The 25,285-nt window shown below is 42.2% G+C and overlaps 1 protein-coding gene across 1 annotated transcript; it reads right to left on the bottom strand.

Moving 5' to 3' along the window:
- Positions 1 to 319: 319 nt before the first annotated feature.
- mfsd9 (major facilitator superfamily domain containing 9) lies at positions 320 to 24,072 on the bottom strand. Its single transcript, XM_055637140.1, has 6 exons — positions 23,917 to 24,072; positions 22,197 to 22,284; positions 20,599 to 20,642; positions 7,772 to 7,901; positions 4,387 to 4,596; positions 320 to 2,775 (listed from the first exon to the last, which is right to left on the bottom strand). The coding sequence occupies exons 1-6, from the start codon at positions 23,995 to 23,997 to the stop codon at positions 1,976 to 1,978; spliced, it is 1,353 nt and encodes a 450-aa protein (XP_055493115.1). The 5' UTR covers positions 23,998 to 24,072; the 3' UTR covers positions 320 to 1,975.
- Between the last annotated feature and the right edge of the window lie 1,213 nt (positions 24,073 to 25,285).

The raw sequence follows: 25,285 nt of genomic DNA, 5'->3' as shown, positions 1-25,285 counted from the left end.
CAGTTGGTGAGGCAGCATCTATGGAGTGAAGGAATAGGTGACGCTTCGGGTCTGAAGAAGGGTCTCGACCTAAAACATCACCTATTCCTTCGCTCCATAGATTCTGCCTTACCCGCTGAGTTTCTCCTGCATTTTTATCTACTTTTGATTTTTCCAGCATCTGCAGTTCCTTCTTAAACAAGTCAGACCAGCTGATCTTTATCTGCCTGATTCCATCTTGGCTGATTCGTCTGCTATGCTGTTTGACTGGTCTTCCAATAGGATGAGCCTCACAATTGCCAAGATTCTGACTGATCAGAAAGTCAGAAAGTTGCTTCTTGTTTGCTGTTACTTCTAAAGGTGTTGTTGCATCTTTAAGTGTTTTATTTGCCAACTTTTAATTTTTGGAATAGGCATGATCACAGCAGTAAGTCTTGGTTGGTTCCTGTCAGCAGGTTCAGCATTCAAAACAAGAATTATAAAATGATTGGCCTTAACCACTGTTTGTGCACATTCCATCACTGATTTATGATTACTCCATGGAGATGTTTAAACAATGTAGTCATTTGCAACTTGTTAATGTAATGTTAGCCAGCTATTTTTAAACTTCATACATCAGTTTCACATTTACCACAGTGCAAATTAAAACATTTTTAGATGCGTTAAATAACTTGCTTAAACTAAAAGAAAATAAATGCAAAACCTACATGAGGGTCACTTTTACTTGCATGGAAGCAAAAGCTGTCTTCTCTATTCATTATAACAAAAATAGTTTTAATAAATTACATTTACTGGTATATAACAGCTCTAAAGGAATGAAACATCCCACAAGTTAATGCAGGAAAATATCCTCAAGTACTCCACAGGCAACAGGAGAGAGAGTGCAACAAGCGAGGGATTGGAAACGACGATCAAATCCTTAATTAAATAAAAGTTTAAAAGGGAAATGTTAAAAGAGAAAATAAATTAAAATAATTTCTGAAAGTTAGGTGGCCAAAGGTTAAAAATAATAAGGTTAATCAATAAACTTTTAAATTGGTCTTTGGGATACATGTTGCAAATAGGCAGAGGTCGGCAGAGAGGGAGTCATTGATAAAGAGCTGGGAATTAGATCGTTTGGGGCCACTGAGTAGGATTTGGCTATGTGAGATTAATGGATTATCAAGGAATACAGGATGGTTTGGTACCAGTGGAAAGATAGGTGGATGAAATGGCATGGAAGTATTTAAAAAAAAAAGTTGAACAAGGCTGACAAATGGTACAATTTGAAGTTGTTAAGTAAAGTAGGTTGGGGTGGAATGTTGTTATCTTAGGGTTGGGAGATGAAACCAAGGGACAGTGATATTGGCCCAAGATAAATATTTGTGCTTGGGAGGATGCAATATTGGAGCCAGAATAGGGACTGGGTGGGTTCTTGGATGTCTAGACTATGACACAGATAGATGGGGTGAGGTGTGAAGATTAAATGTTGCAATAATAGGCATGGGGAATGGTATGGAGTAAAGTAAGTGATGCTGCAGAGAACAGTATCAAAGGGGCAGGTTGTTTATCAAAATAACAGTGAATACACTTCACAAATACGTACCAGTGGTTTAAAATGTGCTTTGGGACTGCACAAAAATACAGGATTGTTTAGTTTGGAGAGGCAGTACCGTAAGTATATATCCCATGATAAGCATATAATTAATTTGGTTATGATGACAATAGTGGCATTTGACCTTTTTACTTACACAGGCAGAGTTCACCTATGTCAAAGTTCAAAACAGCATTGGGTCATAAATAAATAAATATCATCCAAATTTAAATGGGCCTAAAAGCAGATTTGCTGTTTACAAACTTTGATGCCTTTATTCTTCACTTGTGCAGTCACTCACAAATAAGCCAAAAATTAGTAATGAAGGCAAACACAGACCAGAAAATTAGTTACATGTAAAATAGTCACAATACTTTGTCCCATGTATTCTTTCAAATTAACGTTAGTTTATCTGACGATTCTTTACTGCAACTTGACTTTGGCCTCTGTGGTTTTGGATTGTTTTGAATGAATAGAAATCATGTGTAAGATGGCCAGTAAAGCCAGGCCTGCTCCAAGCCTTGGGGGTCCACATACACTCACTTCCTGGACAAGTCCTGAAAGCACTGGGGCGAGTATCCGAGCAACAGCAGTCACGGACTGTCCCGCTCCCATCAACGTGCCCCTGGCCTGCTTCCCAATCCTGCCCAGCTCCACATCAGTGATGCACATGCGGCCGATAGTGGTTGAAAACCCGAAAACAGTTGTGCACAGCACAATGACCTTGATAGATGTTGCAAAGGAGTACACCACCATGGTGCAGCATGTGAGGATGCTGGAATGTAACAGCAGCAAGAAGGTTTTATTGTTGTACAGTCTGGCCACCGAGCCTGCTATGTAACCCGACAGAGATCCAATTATTCCGCCATAACTGATGAGATATCCTATTAGTCTTGGTGGCACATTGAATCTTTCTTCAATGGCCAGACCAAAATTGCTGAAGTATAAGAGGTTAGCCAGAGCCATCAGAAACCTTACCAGAAAGATGTCCCACAGATTAGAACAAACTAGTCCTTTTATCTTTTGACACACAGACATGCACTGATTCCAGAGAGGATCTGATGTTTGGAGTCTCATCTCTCCATTACTTGCTGTGTCAAAAGATTTCCTGTTTTCGTTACACAAAGTAGTGTACATGTTTTCACAATTGTTTTCTGTCATTGAGTGTAATTCCTTTGTTGGAATATAGAGCCATTCTTTGTAAGGCAACTGCCAGACCACACCTATAAATAGTAAAACATAATTAGAAAGAAAATCTACACCACCGACATCTAAATAAAACATTTAATATATTTACAGTAGCTCTCAAATGCAGGGAGATGTCACGTTGTAAGATGCTGGACCTTGAGCAAGTGAAGGCAGTGCTGCAATTGGTAGAACAGCAGACTCACAAATTGAGATTGTTTCATAAACCCTCCAGCACCTTGTGTTTTGTTTCAAGATTTCAGCATCTGCAGTTTCGTGCATCATCACAATTTTAGATTCCTAGGTCCTTCTGCTCCACTCTTACTGCACTGCCATTCAATATGTTCATGTATGTTCCATTTTGTCCTCAACTCTTCTGTGCTAGTTCCCTCCAAACACAAAATTCTTCAACATTGATTCCATCGACACTCCATGCTGTTTTAGAAAAGCAGCCATCGTAATCAAAGCTTGTCCCATCCTGGTCATTCCTCCCTCCTGCTCCCCTCTGGCAGAAGCTATAGAAGCTTGAAAGCTCCTTCCACCAGACTCATGAACAGCTTCTTGCCCTCCATCAGGCTTCTGAATGGTTCTTCCATAAGCTAGGGTGCTATTCAATTCACCTCTACCCCATTGTGGGACATAATTAGGGGCTTTGTCTATGGAACGGATGCACTACAATGTTGAGAAATATATTTTGAGCTCTATCTTCCCCTTTGCTCTATCTATTGTACCCGTTTGAAACAATTGTACCTGTGCATGGTATTATCTGATGTGTTTGGAACGCATGTAAAACAAAGCTTTTCAGCATACCATGGGACCTGACTGCTATAGTTTATCCAGAGAAAATAAATTGTCGCCGATCATTTTTCTCTGAGGAGCAGACCTGTTCTTTTTAAGTCTAGATTCTCCATAGATCACAAGAGTTCTGTGATCTGTCTGTAATCTGAAGATTCTGCAATTTAGAAGCACTCTCAGCTGAGATTGCAGAAATTTCACTGTTAGGTTAATTAGTTGCAGACCAGTACAGATATTTTATATCTTAGTTCTAATTAGTTAATTAGTATGGATCTGTACCACAAATTCAGAAGAAGTTGGTGCCGGGCCACAGACTGCCAGTTTAAACCTGTACGTGGTACGTAGTCACCAAATGACGACTATCAAACTGACGTCAGTTTAACTATTTATATGTAAATAATTATTACAGAATGTGAATGTTGCTAAATAAGATTATAAAGTTAATTATATTATCTGAATTTGCTTTGCGCTGTGAATGGAGACCAATAAGGAACAAATCCCACTATGTTTAGTTTAATCATTATTAGAGGATGACATCCAAATCATTCAAGGGGTTCAGACGAAGTTCATCTGACGAGAGAGGACAATGTTACAAGGATCTGCCGTTGAATCAGCACAAGCTAAGGAATGCCCTCAACCCTATCAAAAGCGTTTGGCAGATCCAATATAAATACCACTATTCTTAGTCATTACCCTTCTTATGGAGGTTCATATAAATGAATGTAGATATTTTGAGAACATGGCTCAGTGGAATTACTGGAACCAACAACTGTAGGATAAAGGGTAAATAAAAGTGATGGTATTTGTGAATATACATAATTAATGTACCCATGTTGCACACAGGGGATACCTACCTGCATTAACAAAGAAAATTAAACAGCAAATGAAGCATGTTGAGTAGAAACCTCCATCCAACTCGACAAGGTACCCGCTGATAACTGGGCCCAGGATGAATCCGACACTGGAAGCTGCACAGAACCTTCCCATCACATGGGGGCGCTCATGGTCAGGAACCAGGTCTGATAGAAGAGCTTTTAAGATGGTCTGTGTATGCTTGAAGATACCTGGGAAGCACAGAATACACAGCAAGGTAGTTTACAATCCAAGAAGGCTATTGTGTTTGAAAACTTCATATATGACTACATGTAGGATGGAATAAATCTACAGGTTCAGTAGTTTTAGTTTGTTGATGCAGCAAGGAAACAGGCCTGTCAGCCCACTGAGTCCATACCGACCAACGATCACCAGTTCTATCCTTCACACTGGGGACAATTCAGAAGCCAATTAACCTACAAACCTGCACATTTTTTGGAATTTGGGAGGAAACCATAACCCATATTATCACACGTCTGAACCCCTGAATGATTTAGATGTCATTCTCTAAGTTATCACACGGAGAATGTACAAACTCCGTACAGACGGCACCCGTAGTCAGGATTGAACCTGGGTATTTGGTGCTGTAAGGCAGCAGCTCTACCTCTACGTTACTGTGCCGCCCTTGGTACTGCCACAGTAGGATGTTTATCAAAGATGAGCACCGAGTGGAGTCTAGACTAGTCAGCCAAACAGTAAGTGTTATTTGGAGGTACCCTTCACCATAGCTGCTGCATTTGCCTGTCTTCAAATTATGTTTCCTGCCAAAGATGCAGTTTCTTTATTGGCAGCACTGTGTCCTTGGCAACCATTCCTTGGCATTAAGATGAAAAGAACTGGACATGTCAACAATATTAAGATTCCTGCTGCTGGGAAGGCACATATTTTGGGTCACCCATTAGGCAGGTGAGGCATTTTCCTTAACTCAGAGCACAATTGCCAAGTGCCTGGAAACAGGCCACTCACTCTAATCAATCGCAACTGGATTGTGACTGACATAGTAACAGGGAAAACTCAAAACAGCATAAAGATAATGTGCAGAAGACAAGATACTGACTAATCGGCTTCATCAGGCCTACCTTTCAAGGATTTTGAAAACAAATCCCAAAGAACCAAGACAAATGAGAAGGAAACAGATTGTGTACTTTATCTTTCAAAACAGCTCAGTACTTTTCACCTTTGGTGGTGAATCTGTGGAATTCTTCGCCACAGAAGGCCGTGGAGCCACGGGTATCGGGTTATGGGGAACAGGCAGGAAAATGGGGGTAGGAGGGAGAGATAGATTAGCCATGATCGAATGGCAGAGTAATTTGAGGCAATTTTTATCTCTTCTTTATGTTTAAAATCTTTATGCCATGAAGGACTTCTCTTGAGGGACCCGAAGGAGGAAATTGCGTTGTCTGAATACTTTGTTTTGAGAATTATTCATATTAAGGCACCATATAGCAAAGTCCTACTTAAGAAATAAATTGTTTGTTCAATAACTGTTTTTAAAAAAAAAACAATTTAAGGAAAGGGTAAGTGAGAAAAAATGAATTTATTGGCTGTAAACTGTCTAAAATGTAGATAATACTAACAATGAGTTATTTTTGAGACTATCTAAAGTAGTGGACAGAGGAATGTCTACTAATGTAGTTTATATTAACAATGCCTCAAAAAGGTAGAATATAACAACAGAGCAGTGATTAAGCACAGGAAATTAAAGTCAACTTAAAGATCCCCGTCAGGCAACTGAAACCGAAAACTGGAATAATGAGTGGGAACTAGAAATTGAAGTAATTAATGTTATCCCACAAGGTATTGGAGCTTTAACTGTCAGCATAATTATTAACAAATTACAGAACACAATAAGAATCAAAATTCAACAACATGTGATACAATGTTTACAACTGTAAATGAAATTATTAATTTTGTACAAAAGCATGGATATTTATATTTATTTGGAAAGGCAGAATTATGCTCGTGTCTGCCTATACAGCTCAGCGGAATGCAGTAGTCAGGGAAAATAAAAAATGAATTGTGTGTGGATTATGGGCATCGATAGCAAAGTCAGCATTCGTTGCCTTTCAGACAGCTGGCAAACACATGACAGGAGAGGACACAACGTGCTGGAGTAACTCAGCGGGTCAGGCAGCATCTCTGGAGAACATGGATAGGTGATTGGGTTGTGACATTTCTTCATGACAGCTAGAGAATGCTTGGAGTTAACATACAATCTAGTCATGGTCTCGCTTACCGATCGTACAGACTTAAGAGGTTAAATGCTTTTACAACTGTTTCTACATTCCTGATTGTTCATATGAGAATATCAAAACTAAAAACAAACTTAGAATGGTATTGCATTCCCATTATGTCTGTGCTAAACTAATCTCATCTACTTGAACATGGTCTATATCCCTCCATCCCCTGCACATCCATCTAAATGCCACTTAAACGTTACTATTGCCAGAAGAAGGGTCTCGACCCGAAACGTCACCCATTCCTTCTATCCAGAGATGCTGCCTGTCCCACTGAGTTCCTCCAGCATTGTATCTACCTGCACCAACACCCCTGGCAGTGAATTCCAGGCTAATTGTCTTATAATCACCCACTTGAGTTAATTCCTAAATGTGCCAGAATCAATTATGCAGGCAGAGTATAATGCCTGTCTATATGTATTTTTCTTTCGGAACTTAAAAGTTGTTTCCCATGTTTAATCAAAAACCCATGCTAAACACTTTAAATGAAATTGCAATCTTTGCATAGAGAAAATGTTGCCAAAATTATAAAAATATTGATATTCGATCATCTTTATTCCTATAATTTTCCAATAAAAACATTATCTTTAAACAAAAACTTTATTCATTAATCTTCTGAATATTGATGTTATAAACAATCTAATCAGAAAATCGTGCAAACTGGAAAAATTGCAATAGGTACATTGTCAAACTTCCTTTTCTCTTCCAAAGAGGTCAAAACTTGTATCTGGGTCAGGATATGAATTTAAATACCATTTCGAACACATGAATAGAAGATCCAGATTCAAAGTACAATACAGTTTGTAGAAGCTATCACTTTGAGATCAAAAAACAGAATACCTCATTGTAATTGGCACATTGTCCATGAAATTAATGTCACATGAAAATACACAAGACACGTGAGGTTTTGTCTGATGTACAAAATTAAGATTTCACCCTAGTGAAACAAAATTCCATTGACCTCCTAGTCTAGCCAGGGTATGCAGCATATTTAACTTCAAACAACTATGCTTATTAAAGAAACACACAGTATAAAAATAAAATATCCATCTGGCAAGTCATCAAATCCTTTTAATCCACATAGTGAAAGAGTTTGCAAAGATGTTTTATGTTTAAATTACAAGCTCACCTGTGGGAATCCTGGCCAGTATAACCAAAAAGATGCTTGTTGAGATGCCCAGCAGCCCATAACTACATCCACTGAGTATCAGGGTGACCAATAATATGCTTTGTCTTCCTACCACATCACTCCAGGAACCCTAATCAAAAGGAAAAATGGAAATATAACTGCTTATAATTTGAAATTGGTGATAATATATTCATCAAGAACACGACAATTCGTTCTCAGAAATACAAACTCCTGTGAGGTTTGTTACTACTGATTGGTGACTGCTATCAAAAAGCAATGTATGAACTGATGGTGGCAATATTCGTTTACTGCCCAGTATTTTACCACTGCAGCTCCACATTTGGAGAATTAAGGAGAAAAAAAATCACTTTAAATAAAATATTTCCTGCTGCTAATGTTTATCATTAAACATCGAGTTACAGAGCACAGGCACAAATCTTTTGGCCAAACTTCTCCATGCCGGACAAGACTAGTCCCATTTGCTTGAGTTTGGCACACATTCCTCTAAACCTTTCCTATCCATGTACCTGTCCAAGAGTATTTTCAATGCTGTTCTAGTACCTGCCTCATCTGTCTTCTCTGGCAGGTTGTTCCATATACCCAGCTCTTCTGAGGGAAAAGATTGCCCCTCAGGTTCCTATTAAATCTTGCCCTACTCACCTTAAACTCTGGTTCTTGATTCCTCTACCATGGGTAAAATATGTTGTACATTTATCCTATCTATTCCCCTCACGATTTTCTACAGCTCTATCAGATCACCCCTCCGCCTACTGTGCTTGAATAATGTTTTTACTGATCTGGTTTCATTTACTCACTATACGCACAAACTTGGTTTCCTGATAAAAGTAGACAGTGGCTCACAAAATCTGATAATGTCCCTCTGCTGGCCAGCTGCAATCTTGCAATCTCCAAGTGTAGCACATTAAAACATAACACCTCTGAGAAAGAGGTCAGAACTGCAGGTAATAATAAAAAATATTAGATTCACAAACAAAGGTATAGATTACAAATGTCTGGAAGTTAGATTTAAACTGTACAAATATCAGTACTTTTGTTGTGTCCGAACTAAGTCCAATTTTGATTAACACACTTTAGGGAGCAAGCAAAAATCTTGTTCAGAAAAGATTTAATGGAATGTTCCCATAAATGAAGGATTTTAGCAATAAAGTTACACTGGAAAAGTGGGGCGGTTGTTATTGGAAATATGGGAAGAGGACATTTTACAGAGTTTATGTACTGGTTAAATTGAGCAAACAGATAAACACATAGAATAAATGTTTTAGGCAATAGAAACAAAGGGTATGTGAGGAAAAAGTTTCCTTTTACTTCAGAAAATTAGCATTTTGTGATTCACTGCCTGTTGGGATGGTGGGAACAATAACTTAGAAAGGCCGACACAAAATGCTGGCATAACTCAGCGGATCTGGCAGCATCGCTGGAGAGAAGGAGATGCTGCCAGAGATGCTGCTGGACCCACTGAGTTACTCCAGCATTTTGTGTCTTACCTTCGGTGAAAACCAGCTTCAGCAGTTCCTTCCGACACAAGCTAGAAAGGCACTTCTGAATAACGTGCAAGATTATTCTTTCCCAAGGAAAAGAACGGGGAAACCGGATTGATTAGGAGCAGTAACTAGGACGATTTAAGTCATTCGAATGCACTAACAATGGACTCAGTGGACCCATTCTCCACAACACAAGTTCAAACCTGGAAGGATAGACATCTTTAAAAACTGAAATCTGCAGCCACAACTACAGCAATAAGCCTTTTAACATTTAAATGCATTAATAATCTCAAGTTCACCCATGGACACAGCAGACACAGTACAGCACACAGGTACAGCATTCGGAAACAAAGTAGAGGCCGCTATGGTGCTAGAAACAATGGATGTCAACGAGGTCTCTCAGTAAGATTGACATATTGGTGCATGTAACCTCCATCCTCCCTGAAATCCTTCTGGCCAATGTAGTTTAGAGATACAAGCATGGAACCAGGCCCTTCAGCCCACTGAGTCCATGCCGACCGTCGATCACCCATTCACATGAGGACTAAGTTATGCCACTTTCGCATCCACTCCCTGCACAGTAGGGGCAACTTAAGAGCCCAATTGACCTTCAAACGCACACATCTTGAGATGTGGGAGGAAACCAGAGCACTCGCAGTCGCAGGTAGAACCTGCAAACTCCACAGAGACAGCAGCGCCCAAGGTCAGGATCGAACCCGGGTCTCTGGCGCTCCGTGGCAGCAACTCTACCAGCTGTGCCATCATGCCGTCAATTGCTGCAGATGGGATCAACAAGATAGAAAATTTAGGAGCAAGACTGTTGTATGAGAGGAACATGAGGGACTGCTGTGGACTTCACAAAGACATAGCTCACCCCCAATTCTTCAGACACAGAGTTTCAACCCAAGGGTTATTTTTCCATCCACCCCATGGTGATGGTGGCATCAGGGAAATGAAGTGGGGTGGGAGATTGCCACCTTCACGTGGTCCGCCCTGTTTCAACGAATGCAATCAACCTGGCATGCACAATCGAATAAGATCAAATAGAACAGGTTGTCCTACAACTTTAGGCTGTGCACGCCATACACAAGAAGAAGAGAGAAATGAAGTGGTGGTGGCGTCTGCTTCATTATAAAACTTTATGATGCTCGGGCATGATGTTCGTTGCATTTATGGTCCCCCGAGCTGGAACATCCAGCAGTCAAATGCCAACCATTCTACCTCTTTTCTCATCCTGACTGCAGTCAACATCCCTCCTCAGGCAGACTTCAAAAAAGCCCTTGAGGAATTGAGCATCGTGATTAACAGGCACAAAATGAGGTATCCCAATGCTTTCCACAAGATTGCTGCCCACTTCAATCATGCTATCTTGAAGAAGTATCTGCTGATCTTCCATCAACACCAGAGGACCCAACACACTCGACAATCACTGTACCACCATCGGGAACATGCTATCGACTATTTACATTTATACCAGCCTATTAATCTACAAACCTGTACGTCTTTGGAGTGTGGGAGAAAACCGAAGATTTCGGAGAAAACCCACGCAGGTCACGGGGGGAGCGTACAAACGGCATAGTCGCTGCTTCAAGCGCCGTAAGTCAACAACTCTACCGCTGCGCCACCGTGGCCATCTCATAGAGAAATGTGTGGACCAGTGTGTGTACTTACAAAATATTCCCAGTCTTCCCCAACCCGAGGCCATGAATAAGCCATCAAGTGCTTGTCAAGTGCTGAGGGCTATATCTGGGGTGTTTAAGTGTGTAGGAACTGTTGGAGACCTTTCTTCAGACTGAGCTTCAGACACAGTCTGAAGAAGAGTCTCGACCCATTCCTTCTCTCCAGAGATGCTGCCTGTCCCGCTGAGTTATTCCAGCATTTTGTGTCTATCCTCTGTGGCATTTATTTAAGGCTGGCGATCCAGTATTATACAAGAAGTCTAAGCATGACACCCTGATGGCTTCCAAGAGACAAATCTGAGCTAAGCTGAAGTGACAGACAGATGCTCAACAGTTATGGCAGGGCTTGCATGCCATCAAGGCGAAACCGAGTTGCACATGTGGCAATGACACATCACTCCCAGCCACATTTTGAAAGGAAGAGCAATGGCACACATATACAAGCCCTCACAGCCACTGATGACCTTGTGATCTTAGTCTCTTACGGTCAATGTCATTCTCCAAGAAGTTGAGTCCACACAAAGCATCCACCCCAAGCAGCATACCAAACTGAGTACTAAAGACACATGGCTGGAGTATCCAAGGACATCTTTGACCTCGTGCTTCTACAGTCTGAGGTTCCCAAATGCTTCAAATGGACATCACACACTGGTGCCCAAGGAGAGCATTGGTGACCTGCCTCAATGACTGCTGTCTGATAGCACATCAATCACAATGAACCTCCTCAACAGGTACCTTGTGGCACAAATCAACTACAGCATCAGAAATGGCATGGATCCACTTTAATTTGCCTGTTGGCACAATAGGTCAAAAGCAGATGCCGTCTCACTGACTCTCCACTTTGCTCTGGACCATCTGGATAAAAGGAGCACACAAGTCAGGCTGCTGTTCATCAACTATAGCTTGGCGTTCAATACAATCATCCCCTCCAAGCTCATCACCAGGATCTAAGACATGGGATGCTGTACCACCTCTTGCAGCCAAATCGACTTACTCATTGGTAGATCTCAATCAGTATAGCAATCAGGTTAAAAATACTGGCCAAATGCTACAAGACCATAAGCCTCAGAAGCAGAATTAGTCTATTCAGTCCATCAAGTCTGCTCAGCCATTCAATCATGGTTGAAGGTAGACAAAAATGCTGGAGAAACTCAGCGGGTGCGGCAGCATCTATGGAGCGAAGGAAATAGGCAACGTTTCGTTCCAAAACCCTTCTTCAGACCGAAACGTTGCCTATTTCCTTCGCTCCATAGATGCTGCCGCACCCGCTGAGTTTCTCCAGCATTTCTGTCTACCTTCGATTTTCCAGCATCTGCAGTTCCTTCTAAAACACAATAATGGTTGATATATTTTGTCCCTCTCAACCCTATTCTCCTGCCTTTTCCCCATAACCTTTGAGGCCCTCACTAATCAAGAATCTATCAACCTATGTTTCAAAACCACCCAATGACTTAGCCTCCACCACATCTGTGACAAGGAATTCCACAGATTCACCACCGTTTAACTGAAATTCCTCCTCATCTCCATTCCATCTGCCCTTTTATTCTGAAGCTGTGCCCTCTAGTCTTTAACTCTCCCACTCCAGGAATGTCTACTGTGCCTTGCTTTATGGAGCAACAGAAAGTTTCATTAGGTGCCTACCGTTTTTTAAAATAAAATGCTTTAAAGGTTCAAACCTATTTGGACATACTTTAGTTGTATGCACAGCATCAGTTTAATGCCCATTTTAGACTGCAAACCTATTCTGTTCTATTTAAAGATTGTCAAATGATTCATTTCAACGTGACAAATTTCAACCATTGTTTTAAACAGTTGTTCCCTAACACAGCAGAGAAAGATAACATGAGGTGCAATAAGTTCCAACTTAATTATTATGCTCATTATAAACATTTTCTTTGGAAATAATTCAAAGAATATCTTTGCTTTAGTAACGATAATGGAGGTTTTGAGAGCCCTAGTGAAGAATGTACCTGTGTTGGGAATTGGATTAAAATATGATGATTGATAATATTTGTGTTGTAACCAAAACAGGATCGCTCTTTCTCTTTTGAAAGACAGAAAATTACAGATGCTGGAAATTAGAAATAAAACCAGAAAATACTGGAGATACTTAGCAGGTCGGGCAGCATCCATGGGAAAAAAAACACTGAATCAACATTTTGAGGTCACTGATCTTTTTTTAGAACTGGTAAAATAAGAAAGGAAACATTCTAAGTTGTAGAGAGGTGAAGTGGTGGAAGAGCAAAGAAAAGGTCTGTTATAGCGTAGATACCAAGTTTTTTCAGATGATTTAACAGCTATTGTTGCCATGTGTGAGATGAATGTTCCTTAGTCGTCTGCCCTGCTTGGAGGAGTGTTGGTGAAAGGAGAGGGGACCAGCAAAGAAACGGGGGGGGGGGGGGGGGGGGGACGGGGGGGGGGGGGGATGGAATTGTGAACTGCCAAATTATTTCAGTCAATCCAACTCTCTACGAGTTTGGGTCGTGCTTATAGTTTAATTACGCTGGAAATGTTTCCTAATTACCAGAACAGTAAGAACCGTCGTGCTTCAATATTGACAAGTGAAAATTACTTCACTACCCTTCTACGTTATTATTATTTTACATAGAACAGTTCAGCACAGGAACAGGCCCTTTGGCCGACAATATCCATGCTGAACATGATGCCGTTAAACCAATCTCTGCTTCCACAATCCCTCATACACAATCCCACAATACTCAAAATTAATGTCAAAAGCATCATAGACTTCTGAAAGGTATGAGGTCATAGTATGATTTGAAGCTATGTGAATGCTGGACCTGAAAGCAACTTTCAATCACTTTTAGATATTAAAAGAAAACATTGGTTTTAAATTGGATATCTATATTACTAAAACTCTGTTCTTGACCGCTTTTCCCGATCTGTGCTGCGATTTCCGAGAGAACGCCAACACCTACGGCCGTCATTTTTGGCCACCTCCCTCAGAGCCCCCGTCTGCCGCATGTGTGCCGAGTATTTGTCCCGTCGATGAAATATGACCGAGATATTAATGTTTTTACATCATTCCCCATTCTCTCTGCTGCCCCCGCTGGCGGCAGGGGAGGGAGGGACTATAAAACCCGGAAGCGTCCCGCTTCAATCACTTTCTTCCGGACCACGAAGTGAAGGGTCACGGCTCTCTGAGCTGCAGCTCTGCTCCGAGGTGAGTCCCCTGCATGTGCTTTTTCAGCCAATTGATATGTATGTTGTTCACCATTCACCATGGTCTGAAGTTTCTTGGCATTTTGTTGGAAAGAGTTTGTATATTTGTCTACCTATATTGTCTTTTGAAATGTGTATCGAACATGAAATGCATTTGCAAATTTGTCTATCTATATTGTCTTTTGAAATGTGTATCGAAAATAAAAACCATTTGCAAATTTGTCTATCTATATCGTGTTTGAACTGTGAATTGAAAATAAAAACCATTTGCAAATTTATCTATCTATATTGTGTTTGATCTGTGCATTGAAAATAAAAAGCATTTGCAAATTTGTCTATCTATATTGTCTTTTGAAATGTGAATTGAAAATAAAAACCATTTGCAAATTTGTCTATCTACATTGTATTTGAAATGTGAATTGAAAATAAAAACCATTTGCAAATTTGTCTATCTACATTGTATTTGAAATGTGAATTGAAAATAAAAATCATTTGTATATTTGTCTATCTACATTGTATTTGAAATGTGAATTGAAAATAAAAAACATTTGTTATTGTTATAAAGCATTTGCAAATTTGTTTCTACTGTGTTTAAATTTAAAATTGGCGCTCATTTTGTGATTTTCGTGGTTGCAAGATGGCGGCAATGACGTCATTTCCGGCGATCGGCAAGCCGGCGGCGATGACGTCATTTCCGGTCGGAGGCAAGATGGCGGCTGCCCACAGAGTGCAGGAGGTGTTGAATAATTCTACAGAACTGGTAAGTGTTTGTTTGTTGCAGCCACAGCAGCAATTGTGTTTCAGCAAAAGCTGCAATTGTGTTGCAGCCAAAGCTGCATTGCCTTTCATCCACAGACTACAACAGGATTTGAAGATTCGTTCAAATATTCGGCTGCTTTCTCTATGGTAAGTCTGTGTTTGTTGGACGTTATTTAAAAGCAGCATTTTGTTTCAGCAAAAGACTCTACAGCAGGATTTGAATATTCGTTTTGCACAGTGTATTTTAGTGTGTGTGTGAATGTGTGTGTGTGTGTGTGAATGTGTGTGTTTGTGTGTGTGTGTGTGTGTGTGTGAATATGTGTGTGTGTATGTGTGAATATATATGTGTGTGTGAATATGTGTGTGTGTGTATGTGTGGATATATATGTGTGAATATATATGTGTATGTGTGAATATATATGTGTGTGTGTGAATATATATGTGTGAATATATATGAATGTGTGTGAATATATATATATATGTATGTGTGCGAATAGGGGGTTGCACGTAAGGTCACAAGGTCATAGGACTTGACGCACGGAGCCGCTCAATCCATCTGGAAGACATCCGTCACTTCCAGTATATGTTATTAATGCAAGAAACGCGTACTTTCCTATCTGTTAAAAACCGCCAAAATGTTGAATTTGTGCTCTGAAAGAAATTGTGGAAGTTGGGGTAAGTGTGAGAGACATGTACCCAACATTAGAATTCCAAACGTGAAATGAAATGTAGGTAAAGAGAAGCGAGAATTGAAGGGACAACAGCAGCTAAAGTGCTTGGTAAACATTGGCTGTGCAGATATCGTAATTGAAAATATTGGAATTATCGTGTTTGCTCACTGCATTTCATCAACAGTAAGGCATTATTCGTGTTTTTTCTTGATTCCTTTGGTATCTAAAAATTCTCAGAAGTGATAAATCTGGCTGTAAATTTTTCTTCAGATGCGTTTTCATTTTGTACGTAAAAACCTACTTGAGAACCATGGGCGATTTAATAAAAATTAAAAAATAAAATAAAAATACAGCCAGATTTATCACTTCTGAAACTTTTTAGATGCCAAAGGAATACAGTGAGCAAACGGCCAATGTTTGCTAAGCACTCTGTCTGTTGTCCCTTCAGCTCTCACTTCTATCTACCGTCATTTCTCCTCACTTTTGGAATTCTGAAGTAGGCTAAATGTCTCACATCCTCATCCCGATTTCCATAATTATTTGCAGCGCAAAAATGGACATTTTCGGCGGGTTTTAACGGACCCGCTACGTTCAGATTCAGATTCAACTTTAATTGTCATTGTCAGTGTACCGTACAGAGACAACAAAAGCGGTTAGCATCTCCCTGGAAGATGGAGTTGGAAACAATGGTAAGCGCCCACCTGCAGTACATCGCGTGTAATCCATTTGGTGTAGCGTAGCAACAGTACGGGTCATGGGTCGTGACCCGACTGCCATGAAACCTCCCTATATGTGTGCGTGAATATATATGTGTGTGTGTGTATGTGTGTGTGTGTATATATATTTATGTGTGTGACTATGTGTGCGTGTGAATATGTGTGCATATGTGCGTGTGAATATGTGTGCATATGTGCGTGTGAATGTGTGTGAATATGTACGTGTGAATGTGTGTGTGAATGTGCGTGTGTCTATGTGTGTGTGTGAATGTGCGTGTGTACATGTGTGTCTGAATGTGTGTGTGTGCATGATTATATGTGTATGTGTGTGTGTGCAAATATGAGTGTGTGCATGTGTGTGAGTGCATGTGAATATATATGTGTGTGTGAAATAATATAGTATTTCGTAGTTCAGAGCTTATTTGATAAGTTTAATAGTGTGATGGCTGTCAGGATGAAGCTGTTCCTCAATGTAGATGTTACAGTTTTCAATTTACAAAAGTCGGACGTGACTCCAGAAGTCGGGCATCAGTCAGTCCACGAGCTGTGAGAGTCAGTCCAAAGGCCATGAGTTAATCCCAAGGCAGAGAGTGAGTCCACAGGTCATGAGTAAATCACTCACTACCCCCTCTCCTCCACTGACATCCCCCACCTCAAGATGCTGCCCTCCACCATGCTATAGGATGCACCCCCTACTGAAGCCGTCCACATCCCCTGCATGAGGACACCCCACCCCCTTCTCATCAGTTCACGACAACCCCCGCCTGAAGCTGCCCTTGGCTGCACGACATTTACCACCCATAGGGCAGTGTCTTGAGGTGGGGGATGAGTCTGTATGTGTGTGTGATTGAGTCTGTGTGTGTGTGTGTGTGAGTGAGTGAGTCCGTGTGTGTGTGTGTATGAGTCTATGTGTGTGTGTGTGTGTGTATGTGTGTGTGTGTGTGTGTGTGGGTGTGAATGTGTGTGTCATTGAGTTTGTGTGTGCGTGAATGAGTCTGTCTGTGAATATGTGTATATGTGTGTGTGTGTGTGTGTGTGTGTGTGTGTGTGTGTGAATGTGTGTGTGTGTGTGTGTGTGTGTGTGTGTGTGTGTGTGTGTGTGTTTGAATATGTGTGTGTGTGTGTGTGTGTATGAATATGTGTGTGTGAATGTGTGTGTGTGTGTGTGTATGAATATGTGTGTGTGCATATGTGTGTGTGTGTGAATATATATGTGTGTGTGAAATAATATAGTATTTCGTAGTTCAGAGCTTATTTGTTAAGTTTAATAGCGTGATGGCTGTCAGGAAGAAGCTGTTCCTCAATGTAGATGTTACCGTTATCAGTTTACAAAAACTGGTATTTAACTGTATCTGGTATTTACCAGATCCGGTAGACGGCGCGACTCTCGTCAGCAGCGGCCTCTGCAGCCCGTCCGCGTTTTTATTATTTTTTGTCTATGTTTCTATGTAGTTTTTGTTATTTTTTGTTGGGGTGTGTGTGTGAGAGGGGGTGGGAGGGAGGGGGTAACTTTTAAATCTCTCCCTGCACGGGAGACCCGACCTTTTCTTGTCGGGTCTCCATTGTCGTTGGGGCTGCAACGAGGAGCGGCCTCCAACAGGAGAAGACCGGGGACTCTGGTGCCGATGACTCACCTCACCGTCGCGGAGCTGGCCGAGTCCAGAGCGGGTGGAGCGGTGGTGGAGCGCTGCTGCTGCTGCGGCTCGACCTCCGGAGATTCGGAGGCTGCAACTGCGGGTCTGGTGGACGGCGGCACCGGGAGCCCGCGGGTCCCTGGAGGGAGACCGCTTTTCAGGGCTCTCGCAACGGCGACTTCTCCCGCCCGAGTTGCGGGGTCGAAGAGCTCCTGGAGCGGGGCCTCACAGCACCGTCCCGCGCGGCTTGGAATGGCCGCGGGACTCTGCGAGCGCACGCCGGGGGCTCTAACACCAAGACCCGGTGTGCGACCTCGCACCACCCGGCATGGCTTTAATGACCGCGGAACAATCGCCATCGCCAGCCGGGGGCTTTGACTTTGACTCTGACATCGGGGGGGGGGGGGGTGGGGGGGGGGGGGGAGAGTGCAGTGGAGAGATAAGGTTTTTTGGCCTTCCATCACAGCGATGTGATGGATGTTTATGTAAATTATGTTGTGTCTTGGGTCTATTTGTTTGTAATGTATGGCTGCAGAAACGGCATTTCGTTTGGACCTCAAGGGGTCCAAATGACAATTAAATTGAATCTTGAATCTTGAATATTGAAAAGTCGGACGTGACTCCAGAAGTCGGGTATCAGTCAGTCCACAAGCCGTGAGAGTCAGTCAGTCTAAAGGGCATGAGTTAATCCCAAGGCAGTGAGTGAGTCCACAGGTCATGAGTAAATCGCTCACTGCCCCCTCTCCTCCACTGACATGCCTCACCTCCGCCTGGCTGTAGGATGCACCCCCTACTGAAGCCGCCCTCATCCCCTGCATGAGCCCCCCCCCCATTTCTCATCAGCTCACGAGAACCCCCATCTGAAGCTGTGCCCCTCCCTTGGCTGCATGATGTTTACCACCCCCTACCCCACCCTGACAGCCCCCACCTCAAAAAAATGTTTTGCACAAAATCTTCAGTGTTCTTTAACAACTGAAATTGTCTTCCGGCTGCTTTTTCAACATCATGTCAGGAAACGTTAGAGGTCAAGGTGATGTGGCTATTGCTGTAGTATCCTCTGGCATAGCAGCTACATTTCTGCCTGGTTGAAGAACTACACATTCTCGATTCAAGATACCCATCCAAGTGGCCGAGGATACATTTTGCAACATCGAGAAGAACTCTAAGATGGCACATTTCACGAGGCAAGTGAAAGTCATTGTTTGCGATGAATGTCCAATGATTACGAGAGAACGCTTTGAAGTTGTGGACAGAACTCTTCCAGATGTCTTCAGCAACACTACGCATTTTGGTGCCCCCCCACCCCCTCCTGCCAGTACAGGCCTCAGTGACTGAGCTGCCAGCCCAAAAATCCATTCAGCCCACAAACTCCATACTAGCCCTCTGGAAACCAGTACCTTTGGCCCAACATACTAGCTCAACAGAAATATGAAGGGAAATGTCAAAGGTTTCCTGAAGAATGGAATATCGCCCAAGAATGTTGTCATTAATAGCGTGCTTCGTTGAATGATGACTTCTGAGCTATTCTCAGAATATCATTCTTAAAATTTGACCGCTGACTTTATATTAAAATTGTCTCTTTTTATCATCAGGAAATAGTCATCAGGAGGCAGTGAGCAGCAGAATACAACAAGACGCAACAAGACACAAGAAGTAAAAACGTAATAAATCTCATCTTTAAAAGTTAAATTGTTCTTAAATTTTAAGAGCCATTCACATTTTAAACTTTAATAAAATCTTTTTGCACTTTTAATGCTGTGTGTTCTTCATCACAATAGAACCTAATAGGCAGGAATGGCTGCTCTATGGGAGAGCCACTAAGAGTGCATGGGGGGAGATTGTTTGGAGATGCACTGAATGTGTGGGTGGGAGGGGAATGGCAAGGAGCAGAGTGGGGGGGGGTGAAGGTAGGTGGGGTGACTGAGTGAACTGCCAGCGTACAAGGCGTGAGTGACTTCACTGCCAGCCCACGAGCCGTGAGTTAGTGAACTGCCAGCCCACCTGCTGTAAGTGACTGAACTGCCAGCCCAATAATCCATTCAGTCCACCCTCTTCCCCCTTCTCTCTTACAGTCTGTCACCTGTTGTGGGCAGAATTTCTGGCAGTTTCTCAGCCGCCAGCCTGCCAGGTCCGAGTGATTGTACTGCCAGGCCTCAGTGACTGAGCTGCCAGCCCTCAGTGACTGTGCTGCCAGCCCAAAAATCCATTTGGCCCACAAATTCCATACTAGCCCTCTGGAAATCAGTACCTTCGGCCCCCAACACTCATACTAGCGCAACAGAAAGCCCCCACCCCCCCACTGGTCAGCAATATTGGAATTGGTGGAGAGGTGGAATATTGTGTTGGGTGTCCAGCCCTCCCGTGTGATGTCGGGCCCCAACGGGTCCCACTTAGTCTAGTTTTTTTATTATAAATGAGAAAGGAAAGCCACGGGTCTCAACATCTGAAGCTTGTGACCGAATAGAGCCCAATATCCTCACAGAACCAGGCTGTCAACATGTCTTCTAAGGTGATACTGCATATAAGACAAATAAATATATCTCCAAATTGAATGTTGAAGTTTACTTAGCGTGGAAAGTTCTGTCAAGCCCCAACCCTATACCTAATGAAAGTAACAACTTATTCATATTTTATCTTACATGCTAATCATAATTTGAATTCCTGCTACAATGCTACAGATACTCACAATTACTATGCTGGAAAATAATTGGAGAAGTCCATACAGAGAACCTGAAATAAAGATATAACACTCATTTTTAATGTAATAACCTATAACGTATAAATCTGACCAAATAATATGTGCTTGATCATATCTCGAACTTAGAAGTGGGGTAAAGTGTGGGGGTGCTATGATATTTAAAAGTAAGTGGACTTTGAAATGTGGGTTCCCCTGAAGAGCTGGATGAATTGGGTTAGGGCTTGTGGACCAGATGGAACTGATGTGCTTCCCCTCGCCTCTCCTGCCCAAATCAACCCTGTGGATATCTGCATCATCGGGCCTCCTTTAATAAGCCACGTCCATCTCCCAACCCTGTGAATTACTGTGCCCGACTCTTGACTTCCTACTCACCTTACAGACTTTCACCTCATATTCAGCAAGTCCTCTCCTCAGTAGAATTTCTTATTAAATTTAACAATTTTTAAAATTATTTTTTCTCTATTAATCATTGCAATTTTTTCAACTTGTACTGCTGTTCGCAGATGAGGCAGTGCCTGCTTTTGGGTTGCAAGACACCCAGAATCAAGAGCAAAGAGTGTTTTAATGACATATGTGCCAAAACAGAACAATGAAATCATTGCTTGCAGCAGCACAACAAGTTTGTAAACACAGTACTCAATAGATAATATAATAAACAAACATTAAAAAGTCAAACATCAATAAATATAAAAACCCAATATAGTGCAAAATAAAGCTGAGCAGCATGTTAAATACCGTGTGAATGATTGGGAGGCAAGTCGATGATGGGAAGTGACAGGTATAGGTTTTAAAGCCTGAGCACCTGGTCAGCTATTGCTGATTCCCCGTCACCTTTCCTGAGAAATGCCTTTTTTTCGGGTTGTACCATAGGTGTCACAATCATCTTGCGAATAATCTAAGGTTTTACTCTTGCCTTGAATCGAAGTGCGAAGTGTTTACATGCCATTTAACATGAAGACTGCTATAGTGGACCTCAGTGCTGTGATAGGTACATAATTTTTGTGTACATGTACACCAAATAGGGGAAGGAAATGTGGCTGTGTTCTATCATTGTTTTAACTAATGTATTGATGCAATTATCATTCCCTTTTCCAAAAACGATGGGGAAAATTAGTGTTAAAATGTTGATGAGGAGGTATTTCTTTAGCCAGAGGATGGTAAATCTGTGGAATTCTTTACCACATACTGCTGTGGAGGCTGTCAAGGCATTAGGTATTTTTAAGGCAGAAATTGGTAGGTTTTGATTAAAAAGGACATCAAAGGTTGCAGGTAGGGGAATGGGGTTGAGGGGGGAAAATAGAACAGCCATGGTTGAATGGCAGAATAGACTTGATGGGCTGAATGGCCTAATTCTGCTTCTATGTCTGATGGTTAGTCCAGGCATTAAACATGGAACAATGGTGGTCCCAATAGCCAAGTACCACTGATAGTAGCTCCTCTATACACTGAGCCATCTGTAAAATACCATATTTATCTTAAAATAATAAACATTTTGAAAATTAAATAATTAAACAACATGTACAACGTTTCATTAATAACTGCAATTGAATGTTCATTGTCAAGGAATTCTGTGTTAACGCACTGACCTATTAGTCCTGCCACCGTTGAGCTTCCTCCTAGAAGCTTGATGTGTCGACTTAATAAAGGAACTACCATACTCACACCAAATAAATCCTAAAAAAACATAGACAAAAAATAAATAAACCTAATCAAAGACACCGTGATAAATACAAATGTATATTTTTCAATTAAGATTGAATAGAGTTTCAATACCTCTTTAAGCCACTGTTGGGTGATGTATCAAAAGTGGACAGGATCTAATTCTGACCCCATTCACAAAAACAATTGGGAGCAAACGACACAGTGGTACAGCGGTAGAGTTGCTGACTTACAGCACCAGAGACCCGGGTTCGATCCTGACCACAGATGCTGTCTGTATGGAGCTTGTACATTCTACCTGTGACCATGTGGGATTTCTCCGGGTGCTCCGGTTTCCTCCCACACTCCAAAGACGTACAGGTTTGTAGGCTAATTGGTTAAGGTAAAAATTGTAAATTATCCGGAGTGTGTAGGATAGTGCAGGTGATTACTGATTGGTGAGCCAAAGGACCTGTTTCCATGCTGTATCTTTAAAGTCTAAACACAACTTAAAATTAAATAATGTCTAGTTCCAAGGACTTTGATAGCAACGAGCTGTCAAAAAGGTCACCTCATATCGTATAAAATTTTCTTATACAGGTAGTTCTGCTACGATGCGGTAGTTGTGTTCCTAAGAAAGGTTATGTTTCAAAAAATGGCGTTACAAAAACAATTGTGTCAATGAGAAAAAGGAGATTACAAATAGTGTCCCCCTAATTTACCGATGGTGTTCTATCCAATTTGCAGAGAGGAAATACACGTTATAGCAGAAAAACTACCCATACATATAGTTCAGGTCGAGACCAGATCAATTGCCAGGCTTTGTATCTTTACCTCTTTTTTCCCCCTATGACAATCAGACTGAAGAAGGGTCCTGACACAGAATGTACTGTAGCTTATCTATTCCCTCCACAGATGCTGCCTTACCAGCTGAGTCACTCCATGGTGTTTTGCTGGGTGTTTTATTTACTGTTCCTGCCCCACGAAACCACTATTTCAGCTTGTTATCAGCTCCTGCCCATTCAACGGAAATGTATTAAATAACTATTTCATCATAGGGAAATTTTAATTTATGACCACACGCATTCAGTTTTTGCTGTTGGAATCCTACTTATAGATTTATTTACATGCCTAAGCTTAATATTGCTGTGAGATCTCCTTAAAATGTAAACGCTGATTAAACTTCCTCCTGCATGCAGTCCTTTAAGTTTCTCTTTCGACTCAATAAAGACTTACAATCTTCGAGCATTGACTGTGTAAATAACACTTAAGGTATTTCCAGAACCATGAAGAAAAATCAATTGCATTTATATAAAACAGTTCATTAAGTGATAGTAGATTAAAAAAAAAGGCAGAATTAGCTGTGGCGTATTGAATTATGTTTAAAAAAAACGTTTGCATCTCAAACAGGATATAAAAATTTGGAGATTAATTCAACTCCAAGCTGACAATTGTGCAGGAGATTTCACTGTGTGAATAATTTGAGAAGTGCTGATCTCCGGGACCAAATCATTGATCTCTGAGACTAAATACTGTGGAGGAAAGAATATACATCCTAGTTTTAAGTCCCCACTTCCTATTCGCGTGAATAGCGGTGCTGTTAGATCAGCGGAGAGATTAAACCAAATAAAAAATCAGATTTCTTTTTTAAAGCAGGTGCAAACTCACCAGAAATCCCACCAGATAGAGCCACTGCTGCAGGGGCTGGTGGCCGGGGACGCGCACAGGGTGCCCACCTCCCCAGCCCATTGTCCCCAGGCGTCGGCACAATGCACACGTTGACACACACGCGCGTGCACCTCAATGGAACTCTGCCACAGCGGGCGCGTGCACCCCGATGGAACCCTGCCCCAGCGGGCGCGTGCACCCCGATGGAACCCTGCCCCAGCGGGCGCGTGCACCCCGATGGAACTCTGCCCCAGCGGGCGCGTGCACCTCAATGGAACTCTGCCACAGCGGGCGCGTGCACCCCGATGGAACTCTGCCCCAGCGGGCGCGTCTGCCCCAGCGGGCGCGTGCACCTCAATGGAACTCTGCCCCAGCGGGCGCGTGCACCTCAATGGAACTCTGCCCCAGCGGGCGCGTGCACCTCAATGGAACTCTGAGTCTGGCCCAAAGATCTTATGCGTGGCCCAGCGGGCGCGCGACCCGGAACTGCACGTGTGCCAGCCGGCGTGTGTTTGTTAGCAGGCGGCTTGTTTGCCAAGGGCCGCTTGTTTTAGAATTCAGTAGGGAAAGTTCCCAAGGAAAGGTGGGGGTGGAGGGAGGAGGTGCATTAGACATTAACTGATCTTTTACTCACACTATTTACTTAAAAAAAAACACATTAAAAGCGGTGAGGCCACATTGTGTTCAGTTTTGGTCACCCCTCACCATGTTATTGGAAAGATGTCAAGCTGGAAAGGGTGCATTACCAGGATAGACACAAATACTGGAGTAACAACAGGACAGGCAGCATCTCTGGAGAGAAATAATTTTGTGTGGAGACTTCTTCAGACTTCAGATTTACCAGGATTTGAGGAACTGAGCTATAGGGGGGTTGCACGTAAGGCCACTGGGTCATAGGGCTTGACGCATGGAGCCGCTCAATTCATCTGGAGGACATCCGTAACTTCCGGTATATGTTATTAATGCAAGAAACGCGTACTTTACTACCTGTTAAAAACCGCAAAAATGTTGATTTTTTGCGCTGTAAAAAATTGTGGAAGTCGGGGTAACTGAGGGACATGTACCCAACTTCAGAATTCCAAAAGTGAAGCGAAATGAAGGTAAAGAGAAACGAGAGCTGAAGGGACAACAACAACTAAAGTGCTTGGCGAACATTGGAGTGCAGAGGTTACACAAAAAAGCTGGAGAAACTCAGCGGGTGCAGCAGCATCTATGGAGCGAAGGAAATAGGCAACGTTTCGGGCCGAAACCCTTCTTCAGACTGATCGGGGGCGGGGGTGGGTGGGGACAGGAAGGACCGAGCGGAGGTGTTCGGCGAAACGATCGCCCAACCTCCGCTTGGTCTCACCGATATAGATCTGCTGACATC

Source organism: Leucoraja erinacea, chromosome 6, assembly GCF_028641065.1.
Source record: "Leucoraja erinacea ecotype New England chromosome 6, Leri_hhj_1, whole genome shotgun sequence".
NCBI lineage: Eukaryota > Metazoa > Chordata > Chondrichthyes > Rajiformes > Rajidae > Leucoraja > Leucoraja erinaceus.
The sequence above is the reverse complement of the archived record's forward strand: the minus strand, read 5'-3'. Positions and strand labels throughout refer to the sequence as shown.